This window comes from Monopterus albus, unplaced genomic scaffold (assembly GCF_001952655.1).
Source record: "Monopterus albus unplaced genomic scaffold, M_albus_1.0 scaffold231.1, whole genome shotgun sequence".
Classification (NCBI taxonomy): domain Eukaryota; kingdom Metazoa; phylum Chordata; class Actinopteri; order Synbranchiformes; family Synbranchidae; genus Monopterus; species Monopterus albus.
The window spans coordinates 399,818-416,606 of NW_018128111.1; the positions used below are offsets into that span (position 1 = coordinate 399,818).

The 16,789-nt window shown below is 44.2% G+C and overlaps 3 protein-coding genes across 3 annotated transcripts; 2 read left to right on the top strand and 1 right to left on the bottom strand.

Annotated features, from left to right (window-relative positions):
• Positions 1-436: 436 nt before the first annotated feature.
• On the bottom strand, positions 437-6,626 carry dnajb11 (DnaJ heat shock protein family (Hsp40) member B11). Its single transcript, XM_020620055.1, has 10 exons — positions 6,413-6,626; positions 5,693-5,849; positions 4,441-4,538; positions 3,966-4,098; positions 3,656-3,798; positions 2,743-2,825; positions 2,595-2,652; positions 2,360-2,471; positions 1,688-1,847; positions 437-1,451 (listed from the first exon to the last, which is right to left on the bottom strand). Exons 1-10 carry the CDS (start codon positions 6,484-6,486, stop codon positions 1,387-1,389), a joined length of 1,083 nt encoding a protein of 360 aa, XP_020475711.1. The 5' UTR covers positions 6,487-6,626; the 3' UTR covers positions 437-1,386.
• A 481-nt stretch (positions 6,627-7,107) lies between these two features.
• On the top strand, positions 7,108-13,300 carry tbccd1 (TBCC domain containing 1). The gene is made up of 9 exons (XM_020620044.1): positions 7,108-7,333; positions 7,917-7,981; positions 8,071-8,337; positions 8,562-8,720; positions 8,812-8,955; positions 9,417-9,666; positions 9,809-9,995; positions 10,081-10,611; positions 11,445-13,300. The coding sequence occupies exons 1-9, from the start codon at positions 7,267-7,269 to the stop codon at positions 11,656-11,658; spliced, it is 1,884 nt and encodes a 627-aa protein (XP_020475700.1). The 5' UTR covers positions 7,108-7,266; the 3' UTR covers positions 11,659-13,300.
• A 22-nt stretch (positions 13,301-13,322) lies between these two features.
• crygs2 (crystallin, gamma S2) lies at positions 13,323-16,726 on the top strand. Its single transcript, XM_020620045.1, has 3 exons — positions 13,323-14,361; positions 14,884-15,126; positions 16,433-16,726. Exons 1-3 carry the CDS (start codon positions 14,353-14,355, stop codon positions 16,703-16,705), a joined length of 525 nt encoding a protein of 174 aa, XP_020475701.1. The 5' UTR covers positions 13,323-14,352; the 3' UTR covers positions 16,706-16,726.
• Positions 16,727-16,789: the final 63 nt, after the last annotated feature.

Here is a 16,789-nt window from a genome sequence, read left to right on the forward strand (position 1 = left end):
TGAATCTGCTCCAACTCGAACAATGGAGCTTTAGAAGTTGTTTCAGTTGCTGAAACTTTATAAATCATTTTAGCAATTAAATGAAAATATTAGTTCTGATCAATCTAGAACCCATGTATGATATCTTCAAAATGCTTTTCAGTGAAATGTCCTCATTTAAGTGTTTTATTTTAGTTAATTGTAAAGCTTTATAACTGTATTTCAGTTCAGCTCCCACAAACCAGTGCACCAGTAACATCTCAGGCAGCTTTCTCCTCAGCTACATGCTAATCATGCTAACCAGAACCACAGGGTTCAATCAGGGTAAGAAAAGCATTCCTCCCACTCTCCCCTTCACTGTAGCTTCATCGCTGTAGAGATCAGGGTTACTCACCAGTGACCACTAACTAGACTCCATTGTCATCTACTGGTGCATCTGGGGTGTGATATCTCAACAAAAGTTTTATAAATTTTTATTTTGTCAGTCAAAAGTACATGATCCCCTTGAACACTCAGTAAAAATGGCCAAATAATTCACATTTTGGGGCCATGACACTCTCAGAAGACCAGGAGGCAGCGCTGCAGTAAAAACAGAAGGGAAATCCTACGGCAGCATTATAAACTGAACCAGCAACACCCAGCAGGGGCGCTGATGGTGTGAAGTCTCTTTGAGATGGAGGGGTTCAACCCAGACAAGTAGAGGGTCTGGTGGCACTGGAGCAGGAGCGAACTGCCATTCCTCTAACATAATAAACCATCACTGTTTAATTTAAGAGGTCAACTCTTGCCACAGTGGATGTGGGGTTGTGCAGTGCTGACAGTTCTTCTGTCACAACCTGGCAACATAAATTAGGAAAACTACAACACAAACCAATGAGCTTTGTTCTTCCATATTTACAAAGTGTTACTGAACAGGAATCTGACCAGAGTGAAAACCGTTGCACCAGCATAAAACTGATATAAAACAAAAAAAAAACTAACCAAATAGAGAAACTTGTGGTTGTGCACACCACGACAGCTGAAGGTTGAAATAGTTTCTTCTTCTTCTTCAGGTGCTCAGTTTGTCTGTAGCTCTTCCTTCACCAGATGTAGACAGTGTCTGTTTGACCTCAACACGTCGCTCAGATAGAAACAGGTGAATCATAAACAAAAGGCCTTATTACAACATAATGCAGGGACAAAACAGGCACAAGGATCTGGCATCGTGTCCATTTATGCCCTTCAAATAAAACTTGAGCAACGCTGCCACTGCTGTCAAAGTGTAGAACATTAAAGAATAAAAACAAACTAGATTCAAGCCTGAGAACAATCTGGGAATAATAAATACACCCTGGCACGCTCCTGTCGACTGAAAATGTGTCTGTGTGTGAGGCAGATAACTCAGTCCAGGCTGTGTGTGTTGCTGTGTTAGTATCCTTGTAGTCCATTGTAAACTCTCTGTACAGAGCCCTGCTTCAGAAGACTCCGAATACCTGCAACCACAAAACAAGAACCGTCAGCACCACATCATGTTTTCAAATGTCAGTTTCTGTGACTTTACTGGCTACTGATTCACACATTTATCCCAGACATCCTGCATCTTGGGACGTCTCCACCCAACAAAACACCAACGTCAAACATGTTGTGGGGAGAAAATGCATCATATGAAAACAATCACATATGATGCAAAGTTTTCATGTATTAGTTTGAGTTGCCTTTTCTGATTTACCTTCTTTCTGCTGCTCATCGAACTGCGTCTGAGGAAACTCCACATCGAAGGTGATGATGAGGGAGCCGCGGATGTTGACATTGTCGAAGTTGGGCAGGCCCTCGCCCTTCTTCCACATGCGAGCACCGGGCTTAGTGATCTTGTCTCTCACTATATGAACCTATCAGAGGAAAACACCTGTGATTTTCAGTTGTTTTTATTTTTCACAAATCCCACAGGGAGGCCAACAGCAAACGTGTCACCAAGTGAGCCACACCACTGCACTGGGTGACACAAAGAATGGGAGGAAAACAGCTCCAAAACATTGTTCTGTGTGGTGTGAGAAGGTGGCAGAGCTGTGTGAACAGAGGTCAGTGGCTCTTCTTCCTTCAGACACTGTACAAAGAGCCGTTTGTTGAAAACAGACAGGCCTCATGTTTCCTGAGGAAGCATGTAGTTGTATGTGGACAACAACGGTGCTGCTCCACAGCACAGAGCAATAAGCTAAACCAGGGTCTGGATTCACACACATTGTTGCCATTAGTCTCTGGATGGGATTTGTGGATAATAACATAAAATCATGAACTGCATCCTCTAATCACATATGCCTCTTTTTAAATGACTTTAAAGACAGTCTTTTACCAACGTTCCTTAAAAATTCCCCGTATTAGTAAAGCTCTGTATGTGTACAACCTTGTGTCCGTCCAAATGTACAATGCTCATCTCAAAGCCGACCAGCGCCTCCACCAGGGAGATAGTGACGTTGGTGTACAGGTCATCTCCTCTGCGTTCAAACACTGGATGTCTAAAGAGAAAAGCGTCCCCAGATCATTTTATAGTACGTCGCTGATCTAATATTCAACAACAAAAGTGTTTAGTTGCACACCAGAGACACAACAGAAGTTTCACAGTAAAAAGAGAGCCATACTTCAGCACTTTGATGCGGAAACGTAGATCCCCAGGCTCGCCGTCGATGTGAGGCTCCCCTGTGGCCATGCAGAACATGTTCACATCAGGTCAGAGCTGAGAAACTAACAACAATGATTTCTACTAAGCTCTATTGTATGTCCGCCTACCTTCTCCAATGAAAGGGTACTCCATCTCATCTCTCACCCCCTGTTCAATTTCTACCTCCAAGGTTCTCTCCTCATTCACCAGCCTGAGGTTAAGAACAGCAGAAACCATGTTGTGATATTAAGTATGTGCAGCGTCTTTCCTGTAGGCTGTTACACCCCTGATCTAAATGGGCAATATAAGTGGGCCTGCTACAGTAGCATCAGGGACACAGTAAGTGTGGAAAAGTCAATTTCGTATGCAAGCAGTGTTTTTTTTTTTAAATCTCATCTCTGCTCCCACTCTTTCAGCACAGCATTTTTTCCAGTTGCATATCTTTCCCCTGTTACAATGGTGCCAGACAGAGCCAGTCTGAAACTTCTAAAACAGAGTGCTGGATCTCTGATAGAAGTGAGTTGAATGTAAAAAACACTGATGTGTAATACTGAAAAGAATGAAGACATTTTTGACATTCATATCTTACTCTGATTTTCAATTTGAAGACCAAATTTATTTTCAGCCTTTTCAGTTATAGTTTCAGGGGGCAGCATGATGAGGCAGTGGTTAGAGCTGTTGCCTCACAGCAAGAAGGTTCCGGGTTTGCTTTTCTGTGTGGAGTTAGCATGTTCTCCCTGTGCCTGCATGGGTTTTCTCCAGGTACTCCAGTTTCCTCCCATAGTCCAGTGACATGCAGGTTAGGTTGATCAGTGACTCTAAATTAGACTCCATCCAGAAGGGCATCCGTGGTAAGACATGCCAAGTTTAGCATGCACATCATCAATTGGGTGGCAACTAATGATTCACTGTGGCGACCCCTGACGGGAGCAGCCGAAAGTAGAAGTCGTCCTAGTTTCAGTGGCTCAGATTCTGCCATGACCAGCCTGGGCTGTCCTATTATTTTAGACAGTAAAGGTTTTACCACAGACAACGACTTACTTTACATTGGCACACTCATCGCACACCATCTCCTGAGTCATCTGGAAGCGGCCAGGTCCGAGCTGCGTCGTCCGCATCTCCTGCCTACAGTTACATTTCCTCTTGCCAGGGGCTTCTTTGGCTACCGGCTTGTTACGAACAACCTGTGCCACAAAACAAACAAGACTGCTATAAAAAAACCCAAACAAGTAAAATGGCTGGAAGTAAATGAGCTTTGCAGTTTGATGACTTTGATGTCAAATCTTATTTGAACACACAGTTGTAACTAATTTCACTCTGTTTTAGACTTCAAACATACTAAGTGATTTACCTCCACAAAGTTTCCAGAGTACACCTCTTCAAGCGTAACCTCCAGGTCGAGAACTATGTCATTTCCTCGGGGGATGTTCCTGTCCTGTTGCTGTCGGTTGCCTCCAAACATGAACCCAAAGTCCCCAAAGAAGCTACAAATGGAGGACAGAGTGAGAGGAGCAGCAGCATTAGTAACATCAGTCCATCATAGTTCAGAAGAACACAACAGCTGAATCCCACAACATTTAGTTTAAATGTTATAACCAACTCCCCTGAAGAGCTGGTTCATCCAAAAAATCCTCCAAAAATAATGATTTATTTATCTGTAGTTTTATCTCTGCTGGGTTTCATCTAGTTTTAGTTTAGTTTATCCAGGTCTGGAGACAAAATGTTTCAGAGAACCGATCCTTTACGATGACCTTCCAGCGGACATGCAGCTGCACACAGTAAAGTATCCAATTGCTTTAATCCTATGCAGAGGGAATGGACCCAACCTGGAGAAGATGTCGTTGTGTGAGCTGTGGTGCCCCTCCTTGAGCCCGTCTTCTCCGTATGCATCGTACTGTTTCCTCTTCTCCTCATCTGAGAGCACCTACAGAAAAACACACAATGGCCAAACTTGACAAGGATTTTGCTCACATTTCAGATTGTGTGTGGATCCTGTAACACAAAGACTCTTTCAATAATATGCAGTTTTATACTAATATCACACAACACAACCTCATCACCTCTTTGAACAGAGCATGACAGTGTTTACAAAGACCAGTATTATTTGCATACTGAATTGCATCATACTGTAGAGATGCTAAAGTGTTATTGTGCCCATTCCCTTGATATGAAATCACATGACAAATCCCAATCACTGATAACATTTCACTTAAGTCTCCCTTTATAACATTTGTTAGCAGAACATAAACCTCTAATAAATGGTTTAGAACACACAATGTAGTTGTAAGCAGATGCAGGTGCTGCTCCACCCCGATGCTACAATACTTCAGACATGCCATGAGAAATTTCAAACTTTTGAAGCTTTTTAAGGCTTTTCAAGACCTGCAAACACCCTGTAAGAGGGGGTGCCCAAACTTTTGAACATACCACAATTATGGTTTAGAAAAGCTCACTATTTAATATATTCTTGCTGCAAGAATGGACGTTTTCGTAAAAAAAAACTCTATGAAGGCATAATTTAAATGACTATACCTGTGCTACATTATTCATTATCTCTTTGTACACCAGCCTCCACTCATTGGTGTCCACAACAGGAGTTAGTTGTTTCATAAACACTTATATCTGCTTATAGTGCGTTAAATAAAATAGAAATATATAACATATATAAACAGGTATCAGTTTCTATATACTGCTTAGAAATGTTAAATAATTAATCCAAAGTAAAGTGTTACTTGTCTTTTTTAAGCGCAATGTTAACACTTGATGCACAAACACCTGCACGGTTGCAGACACTACCACGTCTATGTCAGCTGGACTGTGTAAGAGCCAATCAGATGCAGCCACACGGTCTAGTCGACCAATCACAGTGCGCGTACCGTTTCCAACAACAACCAAGTAGCCAACGTACAAAAGACTCGTATCTGTGCCTCTGGCGCTTCCGCACTGTCACACATTTCCATACAAAATCTACAATAGTTTCCTGACAGCAATGTGAATACAACCATATGTTAAGTCAATATAAGTGCCTTCTTTCAGATATCACTGGCACCAAACACAGTAGCCGTTGTATGTACCCACCTCATAAGCGGCACCTAAGTCTGCAAACTTGTCTTGAGCTTTCGGGTCGTCCGGGTTTCTGTCGGGGTGTAACTGGAGAGCCAGCTTTCTGTAGGCCTTCTTGATGTCCTTGACTGATGCAGTCTTGCTCACCCCCAAGATCTTATAGAAATCTCTCCTGCGAGAGAGGGAGATGTTAGGGCGGACACGATAGCACTGCTGTTACTTGGCCACCTATACCCCATGGGACACAACTTGAGCCCCGTTTTTATGCTTATATTTGTTTACATCTAGGAAAGCTAATTACGCCGAATTCTCTAATTGCGGTTCCTCTTTGCTCTGTTTATTGAGCATACATCCAACTATCACTGGATTACATTGTCGGCGATGAAAACGTAAAAATCGGATCATTCTCAGGCAGGGTCTGGAAGTATAAGGAGCACCGCTAGCTAGAGTCACTGAGGCAGGCCGCTGTTGTCCGGTAGTTGCACCGGTATAAAGGCTAACTTCTAGCTAACTAAGATAGGTAGTCATCCAAAACATGTCGGTTACATTTCTGAATGTAAATGCGTAGCTATATCACAGCAAAACACATAAAACAACACGTATTAGCAAGTTAGCTCAGCATGTCAGCCTGCCTGAGCCCGCTCCACACATGTAGCCTGGGTCTAGACCAATCACAGTGGAACATGTGTACCAGCTGGCGATTGTTTCACCGCTGTCTGAGCACCAGCCACTTACCCCGCAAGCACCGCTGTGATAACATAAAGAAGCAGGCAACACACGCTGCGGAGATTCATCCCTTTGTTAGCCATAAGTCAGACCCCAGTTTCTTAGGGACGTAGCAAAAGAACAGCCGGCTTTTGAGGGTCGGATCCCGCTGTCAGTCACAAGCCTTCTTCCGCCTGTCAAAGAAAGCCCTCCTCCTGCATGTCGGCAAATCCGCCTTTCGGTCCAAACCCCGCCTGTTCTTTAAAAAAAAAAAAAAAAAAAAAAAAAAAAACCCTTTTTTTGTTTTACAAAAGCTAATCCAGAGTGTTCAATATATATGTATGAACTCTACTGATACTAATGGGCCTCTCAAGCTTTTTAAACCGTAATTATGAGCAACCGAGTGTGAAAACAGTCATTGCAATTTCGGTGTTGTGGTAGTTGTTCCCATTCTATCGACATTACGTGAAGGCAGCATGAAGCGCGCCCCCTGAGAGCTGCGCGCAGCAGATGTCAGATCAGGATTGAGGGCGCCAAACAGGAAGAATGCCACTAATCTAACCACAACAAACAGTAAAAACAGCAGTACCTTTACTTTCACTTATGTTTGACTACATCCATTGAGGCGGAGCAGCGCCCTGTCGGAACGAGGACTCCGACTGAAAGTAAGAGCAAAACCGCCGCACTTTTGTCGCCTTTGGCCTTGCTAGCTAAAACTAGCTAATTAACAGTAGCTAAGCTAACGCTGCTGGTGAGGTTTCCGTGGTGAAGCTAACTTTGACAGAAAACAAGATGCCTTTTGAATGCCACTACAACAAGATGTAAGTTGGTGTATATTTTTTTTTTGCCTTCTCACTAGAGTAGTTTTAGCTTAACTTGATATTATGATGTCAAGTCAGGTGCTGATGAGCATCTTGGTTGCCAGTTGTCATGGGAGAACAAAAGCGTCAGGTAAGCGCTACAGGTGTTTACCATCATCTGCGCGTGTATAGTCGGCGCCTATGCTCTTCCCTCAGTTAATCCGTAAATATACAGTGATTCAGAAGTTTGACACTGAGCAGACAAGATAGTACGCTACTTGGTCATATTGCTCTCTTATACTGGGGCATTGTTGTATATCAGTCTCTTCACATTAATATATATCATATTATTGGATTATAACTATTGATGCATTATTGCTACTAAAGGTGAAGCTAATGTTAACAAGCTAAATGCTAACTACCTTATTTATGTCTCATAGTGCTGGGTAGCTTATGAATTTCCCACTGGGGATCAGTAAAGTCTGATGATCAATTGTATTTAGTTTTATTCATTTGATTCTGAAAAGGAATGAAAGTTATCAAGTACATATGGTAAAAAGTACAATATTTGTCTCTGCTATATAGTGAGGTCCAAGTATGAAGTAGCAGAACATGGAAATACTCAGATAAATACAGTACCACAAATTTATACTTGAGTTAATGTGCTTAGTTACTTTCCACCTGTGCTGTTGTATGTCCCACTTCCACATCTTTTTTGTTTACTTTCTCCTTAGACATGGAGGCAGACAGTGTGAGCATATGGCCACGCATGGAGCCCTTCTTACTGGGTGCCCTGCAGGTGAATATACCTTTACCAGCCATTTAATGGAATGATGTCTTTCAGTGGGTGTAAATGTTGTACAATAACTGGAGTTGATGCCATTGTAGGTGGCTCCCTCCTCCAAGCTCAGCCTGCACTATCTTCACAAGATGGCGAACTACGTGCGAACACGTAATGGCTGCTTCCCTATTTTGCGTTGGCCCATGTGGAGGCACATTGCCTGTGGAAAGCTGCAGCTTCCGGAAGACCTCGCATGGCTCTACTTTGAGACCTTTGACCTTTTGATAGGCCACACTCCAGAGGAGAGGCTGGAGAGGGCCGAGTGTCTTTCCCAGTGCACTTCCAAGAGCGAGCTGGACCAACAAAGGACCAAGGTGAAAAACTGACCGAGGTGGAGAACAGTTTAGTTGGACATTGCGTGAGTGAATGGCTCAGTTTACCTAAGAATGTAATATGATCTCAATGTCCCAGTTAACTCTCTTTGATTGTGTCATGAGGGTGTGCTGCTCATTGTGTTGTTGTAACCTTGCTCTGAAATCTGAGTTGGAGCTGCACACTGATATGCACCCTGTGTTTTCTCTTTGCCTTTCTGCTACAGTTGTCTGTGGACACGCTGCAGTTCCTCCTCTTCCTTTACATCCAGCAGCTGAACCGTGTGTCCCTGCGCACGTCTCTGATCGGTGAAGAGTGGCCCAGTCCACGCACTCGCTCCCCATCTCCATCAGACCGAGAGGCCAAGACCAGCTCTCAGATCAAGGTCCTTGTTACTGCAACAGACAAAAGACAGACTCATAATGTTGTTGCATGTTTTCTTTAATTCTGCTGACTCCCTGTTGTCCAGTGCAAAGTGTCCACATGATCAAGTTGGAAGCACAGATGTTTTGTATCAAGCGCACCTGTCATTTGTACAAAGCCACCTTGCTGAGATTCTGCAGTTATTGGTGGAGCCAGGCCAGCTGTCACAATCTGGACAGGCTCTGAAAGACTGCCAGGTGTGTTGACAGCCTGTACATGTCCTGTGTGAGTGGGCGTTCAGACCACAGTCAGCTGGCTGTACTGTCCTTATCCTCTATACTAGGGCTGCACGATAAATCCTTTCGTGAGTGTGATTTAGATCTCTGTGCGGTCTCAGTCTCAAGTGACAATGTGTCTGCATTTACAGTGAGGTCCCTTGCATCAAACTAAGCACTCCCTGTTCCTCACTCAGCTGTGTTAACCAGTAATGTTGTGGGTACAACAGGACTTTCTCAGTGGCAGTTATCTTTCACTGCAGTGGTTGTGAGGTAAACAGTAGCGATGCAGGATTAACAGGGCAAAGTAACCTACTAGAATCAAGCCTTATACTACAGTTACAAAGTAAGATCATCTGTGCTTTTGGAGTTTTAGAAATAAATAACCATTCAAACATTACTGCATATGGTTTATAGCTGATTTTGTAGCTGTCTTTTTCTAGATATCCCTGGAGGCTGTGCGGAGCTTGGGGCTGCTCCTGGAGGGCTCAGCTGGCCATGGCAGAGGTGTGCAGCCTGTGCACAGGCTGCTGACCAAAGGTCCACTTCAGACACAAGCTGGCTACTCCACACTCAGCCACTCCTTCCCTCTGCACAAGCTGCTCTCCTGTCTCCAGCACTGTCTCACACTCAACCCCTTTGGGATAACTGCCTGCCTGCACTCAGGCAAGAAACTAGCCTGGGCTCAGCAAGGTATGCTACCATCACCTGGAGTGAGTTGTATAATGCCGTTCCTTCCTCTGTACAATAATTGTGAGGGTGTGTCTGAGAAGAAAGTACTAAAAGTCAGAGATGTACAGAACCTGTGCATACAGTCTCTGTTTATGCATTGTAGTGGAGGGGGCCATGAAGAGAGCCAAAATAGCCAGGAACACCCACACAGCTCCACCTGGCAGTAAGATGGTGCTCATGTCCCAAGTCTTCAAACAGACCCTGGCTAAAACCTCAGACAGACTGACCGGTGCCAATGTCAAAATCCACAGGTGCTCAGAGGCCTTCATATACCTCCTCTCCCCTCTCAGGTGAGGTTCGCTTCCAGTAACACCACTTGTTTTGTGGACTTTCTGGGACACAGCTCATCTGTCATGGTTTGTGTTGCTCCTTCAGATCAGTCAGTGTGGACAAATGCCGTGACAGCACAGTGGTTCTGGGTCCTGTTGAGACCAGTGTCCACATCCATGGCTGCCAGAACGTGCGGGTAGTGTGTGTGGCCGGCAGGATTGCTGTGGGCGCCTCCTCATCTTGTACCATCCATGCCCTGACGCCCACCAACCCTTTGCTGCTACCTGGGAACACAGACATTACCCTAGGGCCTTTCCACACTTTCTACCCCTCTCTGGAGGATCATATGGCCAGTGTGGGGCTGGCTGTTGTCCCCAGTGCCTGGGACCGACCCCTGTTTCTGGCGCCCGAGGGCCTCATTAGCCCTTCTCTCAACACATCGCCCAGCACAGACCCCGTCTGTTACCACCTGCTGCCCCCGGCTGAGTTTCACACAATGGTTGTGCCTTTCCAGATGGAGGGGGACACGTGTGAAGTGCCCGGTGGATTGCCTCCTCCTTATCAGGCAGCGATGGATGAAAAGCAGAAACGGATAGAGGAGTGGCAGAAGACTGTGACAATGGCCCGGCTCAACAAGTGAGTGTGCTTTTGTTATTTTTGAGACATTTCATCCAGACAGAAGCTCTGAACTCACCGTAACCTAGTTTGGCTTATTGGTCTGTGCCACAGACCTCCACCGTTGTCCACACATGACACAAGACGCTAGCGGAGTAGTGTGAACAGAGCAGAGGTCAGTGACTCTTTTTTCCTTCAGACACCGTACAGAGTGACAGTCAGTCTTAGCCTTCTGAGCGGCTTGTTGGGAACAGAGGGGCCTCACATTGTTCCTGAGAAAGAAATGTGTCACCCAGTGCAGCGGTGTGGCTCACTGGGTGTGTTTAATAGTTTGTGGACAACAATGGAGGTCTACAGCACAGACCGATAAGCTGAGCCAGGCTGTGGATTCACACGTTCCATTGAGTACACCACATTCACTGGTGGTTTTAGTTTCTGGATGGGGTTTGTGGAAAACAAGAATAACAGAAAATCACTGGCATTATTTTTAGCACCGTAAGCGAAATAATTTGATCTAATAGCTGTTAAACATTCAGCCACCTGCGCATGTGTCTATTGTCCATTGTGCTGTTTTAATCAGTGGAAAGTTATAATGGAGCAGTCATTCTACAAATGAATATGAATGGGAGTCAGTGGCGAGATATGATGGAGGCCAGTGGGAGGCACTGGGGTCAGAAAACTGACCTGAGGGGCTCTACACTGCCTGACCCTGACTGTGCTGGGAGAACACGTCATGTGATGCTTTGTCATAAAATCCTTTGATTGATTTATGTATTACTGTATTTTAGCACTAATCTCTCTCAGACTCTGCCTCTGTCCTGTTTGTAACTGATTTCTCATTGTCTGTTCTCCAGGGAGCAGAAGAAGCTGTTCCAAGAGCTGGTGGAAGCCAGGTTCCATAAGTGGCTTTTGGAAACGGGGCACAGGCAGGAACTCGACAGCCTCATCCCACCCACAACAGCCTCTTTAAATGACTCTGATGGGCCTGCAAGGGACACTCCCCAAGTTAATGACAGCAAACACATGAGGACTGGACGGGCAGCGGGGCGGTCACCTATTTCTTGTTGAACTGTTGGCTTACCCTGGTCTGAGTCTAAATTGAGGAGTATGTTTACACCAGGTATTACTATACAGTGTGTCAGTGGTGATTTACACCGTACTAACAAGTCTGGATCCGGTGTTTACAGCAGCCTACAGCTTTGTCCCACTCACTGCTGAGTGGAGCTAAAAGACAACTCCAAGTCCTGGGTGTCAAGGCCAAACAGGGAGTGGAGGCATGTTGTAAAACAACATCGCACCACCCTTTTGAGCGGAGGTGTGGGCTTTAAAAAAAACATGGGTGTAGCATCTGTGAAATAACCATAGGCTTTAGAAAAGAAGTGGGATTACTTTTGGAATCATAAATCTAAATTTGGTTAAAAACCAGGCACAGCTGTGGGGGGGCAGGGTGACCTCCATGATCGTCTGTGGCTGTCGGTTACACATTCTCTTGAAGGACTAATAGCTTGTTAATGTAGTAATTGTCAAATGCAATATATGAAGAGCCACAGCTTGACACTGTTCTGGTGCGAACTCAGCACAGTCACAGGTGTTGTGGAGTCACATTCAGTGACCACCAGAGGTACATGATGCACTCATCACTGGTGGGTTCTGCTGTGGCTCAGTAAGTCCTCTTCCTCTTCCACACATTCTGGAGTGGTTACCTCCACCTCTTCCCAAACTGTGCTCACATATGTAAACTCTATGCTATTTTCTTACAAAAAAAAAAATTTAAATTAAAGGAAGTTGCCATGTACAGTTGCTACTCAGGTCATAGTATTAGAATATTAAAAATAGCAATCAAGTATTTTCCGCTATGGGGAAAAGTAAGGAACTTTAACAGTTTATTTTTGGGATGTGACGTCACCATCTGAGTGTAAGTTAACAACACCTGCAGCGACACTGCTGTCCCTGAGCTGAACGTTGTTGCTACACCTCAGTTATTGATAAATCACAGCTGTCAAAGGAGATATTTGTTTTGACATCTGTGACTGTGGCGTTGGCCACAAGTGCAACACACAGCAGCAGTTTCATTGTTCTGTGAATTTGTGCAGACGTGCGCTTTCTTCACTACAGCTGAAACAGCCTGACACATTGCAGTGTAGTTCAAATTTAACAAACGTGTGGTCTGTTTGCAGAATTGGCACCATATGTTAGAAATCCTAAATGTATATGTATTTTTACCCACATAACTACAAAGTAGATATTAGAAAACTACCGTAAAAATCTGAAGTGCTGGGATTTGTCTGTATTTTCACGATGACGACGATGATTACACTTTAATTTGAACAAATGAATATGCAGGCAATATATGAAAAGCACAATATAGTTGAGATTGTTAAAACTATGAATAAAACTACTGATTATTTAAATTCTATGTTTGGATGCAGGAGCTGCAGCTTCCAGAGTTTGTATAGTGATGTTCATGTGAGTAAAACTGAAATGCATGAATCCGTTACACTTACAAAGAGTACAGTTTGTTGCATCTGTGGTTATGCAGCACTAACAGTGGGGAAATACAAGTGGACAAGTACACACTTCTAAGATGTAGCATTCCTGTTTTATGCCACTTACTGTAACTTGACTGTGTTTGCCATGCTTTGCTGTTACTTACAAAATACACAGTGACTAATTTATTAGGTACATGAGTAGGCAACAGTGGTGCGGTGGGTAGAGCAGTCGTTTCCCAACCAGAAGGTTGAAGGTTTGAATCTCGGTGCCTCCAGTCCATGTGTCTAAGTGTCCTGGGGCAAGACACTGAACCGCCCCCGATGGTTGGAGCCATCGGTTGAGATGGTGGTACAGACGGCTGCCTCGGTTCTGTACTGGAAACAAATTCCTTGTGTGTAACATACTTAAAGGTACAATAAAGGTGACTATCCCATGCAATCTAATACAACAGTTCAGCCATAAAATGGAAATATAATTTAGTTAAGTACAGCAATAATTAACACTGGCTGCATGCATCTCTGACAATAGCAACAAAAACTAAATGTTACTCTGAAAAGGTTAAATTTATGGCAGAGCTGATGGATGGTATGGTGGCTCTGAGAGCTCAAAACACTGCAGTTTAAGAAAACACATGCACATAGACATAGCACTGAGGAACAAAATGCCACAACCACTTAACTTAAAATGGAGCCATAACTGATTACTTTCTCAACAAATTGCTGTAGTTTATAAAGTAGCAAAAAATGATGAAAACTTCCTGTTATAGTTTCCTACAGCCCAGTGTGATCTCCTCAAATCACACTTGGTTTATTAACAACAAACAATATATTCCCCCAGTTGAAAAGCTGTACCCATCAAGTGTCTGGTATTTTTGCTTTTACTTGTAATAAAGTACTTTTAGAATGTGTACTTTAACATAAGTAAAGGATTTGAACACTGCTCTGTCTGCATCACTGGTCAGAGAGAAGTCACGAGTTGGTGGTCCTTGCCAGGTAGGGGCATGTGGTTGGTTGGGGGGGGTCACCGTGCCCGTCCATTATGCCGTAATCCTCCCTCGCTTTTCTGGAAAAACTGAATAGCACTAGAATCACTGACTCAATTTTTGGATCTCACTTTCATGACAAAGCGATTGTCCCCCTTTTGCCTCCACTGGTGCGGTTTATAAATGTGGGAGAGCGGGGATATAAAAGGGATCGTGAGAGGCCAATGCAACATTGAGACCTCAGGGGATCCACCGGCACATCACCAAGGCTGTCCCACATCATATCCAGTATGGGCAGGGTGAGTGCAGACAAAGGGGCTGGCAGTGGAAAAGGGTCATGTAGGATAAGGTTGTGTGTGTGTGTGTGTGTGTGTGTGTGAGAGAGAGACCCTCTCTGCACTGATTACTGGGGTGTAGATCAATTAATCAATTGGCAGATTAATCGGACCTATATTTGGCATTTTTAGGAAACTGAGCACTCACAAGGACGATTAATCATAATTAATTAGTGTTAAATGTTCATTTAAACACAAGCAAATTTGTTTTCTTTGTTAGTAGTAAATTGTTGTATTGTATGTGATGCAAAAAAAAAAAAAAAAATCGCCCTTCCCCTCTTTACAGATTGAAAACCCCTTATCAGTCGAGCACTACTTTCCAGGAGTGGTAAGGTTCCGAACGTGGTGCTGGCTGGGCCGGGCAGTTTTCTGCAGTATGAAGCTGCTGATGGCTTTTACTCTGCTGGAGCCAGCGTCAAAAAACTAGCATCCATCTGGCTTTTCTAAGCTGAACCACTTATTAGAGAATCTAACCCTGTCCCCCAGATCGTCTTCTACGAGGACAAGAACTTCCAGGGCCGCTGCTATGAGAGTGACAGTGACTGCTCGGATTTCCACGCCTACCTGAGCCGCTGTAACTCTGTCCAGGTGAAGAGTGGGGCCTGGGTGGTGTATGAGAGGCCCAACTACACGGGCTACCAGTATGTTCTGACCAGGGGTGAATACCCAGAGTACCAGTGCTGGATGGGCCTCAATGACCGCCTCAGCTCCTGCAAGATGATTCACTTTGTAAGTCAGCCATCGGCTGTGACCTGCAGTCTGCCCTCTCTCTGAATGTGCTGAGCAATGTGTGCAGATCTCACAATTAACTACTGCTGTTTCCAGCTGTGAGGAGTTTGACACTGCGTTAAGAACTCACACAGTCACGTTAGACGAAGTGAGAAAAGCTGCTGAGTTACTGTGCTGACCGCAGGGCTCTGTCAGTGGAGACCAGTACCGGAGTCAGCCTGTGATCCAACCGGCCCACAGACAGCACTTTAGTGTAATAATCAATATGTGTACAACTGATTATAAAGGCACGAAACAGAGTGCAAACAGTGAGGGTGTGTTGGACTGGTTAGTAGTAGAAGAGTCTCTGAGATACACTGAAAAATACAGTCTGTGCAAAATCTACGTCACCATGACGCTCATATTAATATGAGCCTTCTAGATGCAGTGCTCCAAACTACCATTTAGCATTTCTTAGCACTATACAGACATTTAGTAAATGGTTTATATCAGAAGTGGAGGAGGTCACATTGCTCTCTAAAACTGGGACACTGTTGTATATCAGTCTGTCATGCAGTCGATTCTTTACACAAGTAAAAGCAGCAATACCACAGTGTAATATACTCCAAGTAGGCATCCTGCATTCAAAATATTACTTATGCAAAAGTACAAAAGTATCAGTTTCAAAGTACTTAAAATAGAAGTACGCATTATACCAAAGAGCACATGATGACTGATGCATCACTGTGTTCATCACTTTAATGTTGCAGCTGGTAAAGGTGGCGCTAACGTTAACTACCTCATATAATTTGAAGTACTTTACATAATGGGTAGCTGGTGAATGTCCCACCAGGGCTCAATAATGTCTGATGATTATACTGTATTTTAATTGGTTCATCTGATTCTGAAAAGGAACTAAAGTTATTAAATACATGTGGTGCAGTTAAAAGTCCAAGACTTGTCTGAAATGTAGTGAAGTCCAAGTAGAGAACATGAAAATACTTTAGAAATACCTCAAAACTGCACCTATGTACAGTACTTAAGTGAATATACTCAGTTACTTTCCACTACTGTATAATAATTACACTATAATGTAACTTTACTATACTGTCCATTATGTTTTTATTATACATTATGTTGCATATTCCTACATTAACATATTAAAAGGTGTTAGAAACCATTAAATGTTTACACGCCGCATATAAATGCAGGTTAAGGGTTTCTTTTACAATACTACACTCGTCTCCCTACATCTCCTCCTTCCCCTTGTCTCTCACCCCACATTCCTAACCCCCCGCACTAACTCCACCTTCACCACCCCTTCCAGACCAGTGGGACCCAGTACAAGATGCAGCTCTATGAGAAGGCAGACTTCGGAGGCCAAGCCGTCGAGGCCACAGAGGACTGCGCCTCGCTGCTGGAGAAGTTCCGCTGGAGGGAGGTCAACTCCTGTAAGGTGGTTGACGGCTGGTGGGTTTTCTACGAGCACCCCAACTACCATGGACGCCAGTACTTCCTGGAGAAGGGAGAATACCGCAAGCCTGGTGACTGGGGTGCTGTTGGTGCTGCGGTCCAGTCCTTCAGGCGCTTCACTGAATGATTTACCCTCCACCCGATAAAAGGCTTCAGATGATCTATGCCAGGCATCATCATTTGGCTATTCTGTCTGAACTGAGATCTCACA

What these genes read in the sequence shown, in the direction of transcription:
- dnajb11 (XM_020620055.1), bottom strand. Translation starts at nt 6,486, where the DNA reads ATGGCTAACAAAGGGATGAATCTCCGCAGCGTGTGTTGCCTGCTTCTT. An exon ending in GATGAGTGTGCCAATGTAAA is followed by an intron (nt 2,826 to 3,655) that starts GTAAGTCGTTGT and finishes TCTTAACCTCAG; the next exon opens with GCTGGTGAATGAGGAGAGAA. An exon ending in TTCCGCATCAAAGTGCTGAA is followed by an intron (nt 2,472 to 2,594) that starts GTATGGCTCTCT and finishes TTTTCTCTTTAG; the next exon opens with ACATCCAGTGTTTGAACGCA.
- tbccd1 (XM_020620044.1), top strand. Translation starts at nt 7,267, where the DNA reads ATGATGTCAAGTCAGGTGCTGATGAGCATCTTGGTTGCCAGTTGTCAT. An exon ending in TGGGAGAACAAAAGCGTCAG is followed by an intron (nt 7,334 to 7,916) that starts GTAAGCGCTACA and finishes CTTTCTCCTTAG; the next exon opens with ACATGGAGGCAGACAGTGTG. An exon ending in TGGACCAACAAAGGACCAAG is followed by an intron (nt 8,338 to 8,561) that starts GTGAAAAACTGA and finishes TTTCTGCTACAG; the next exon opens with TTGTCTGTGGACACGCTGCA.
- crygs2 (XM_020620045.1), top strand. An exon ending in CCTGCAAGATGATTCACTTT is followed by an intron (nt 15,127 to 16,432) that starts GTAAGTCAGCCA and finishes CACCCCTTCCAG; the next exon opens with ACCAGTGGGACCCAGTACAA.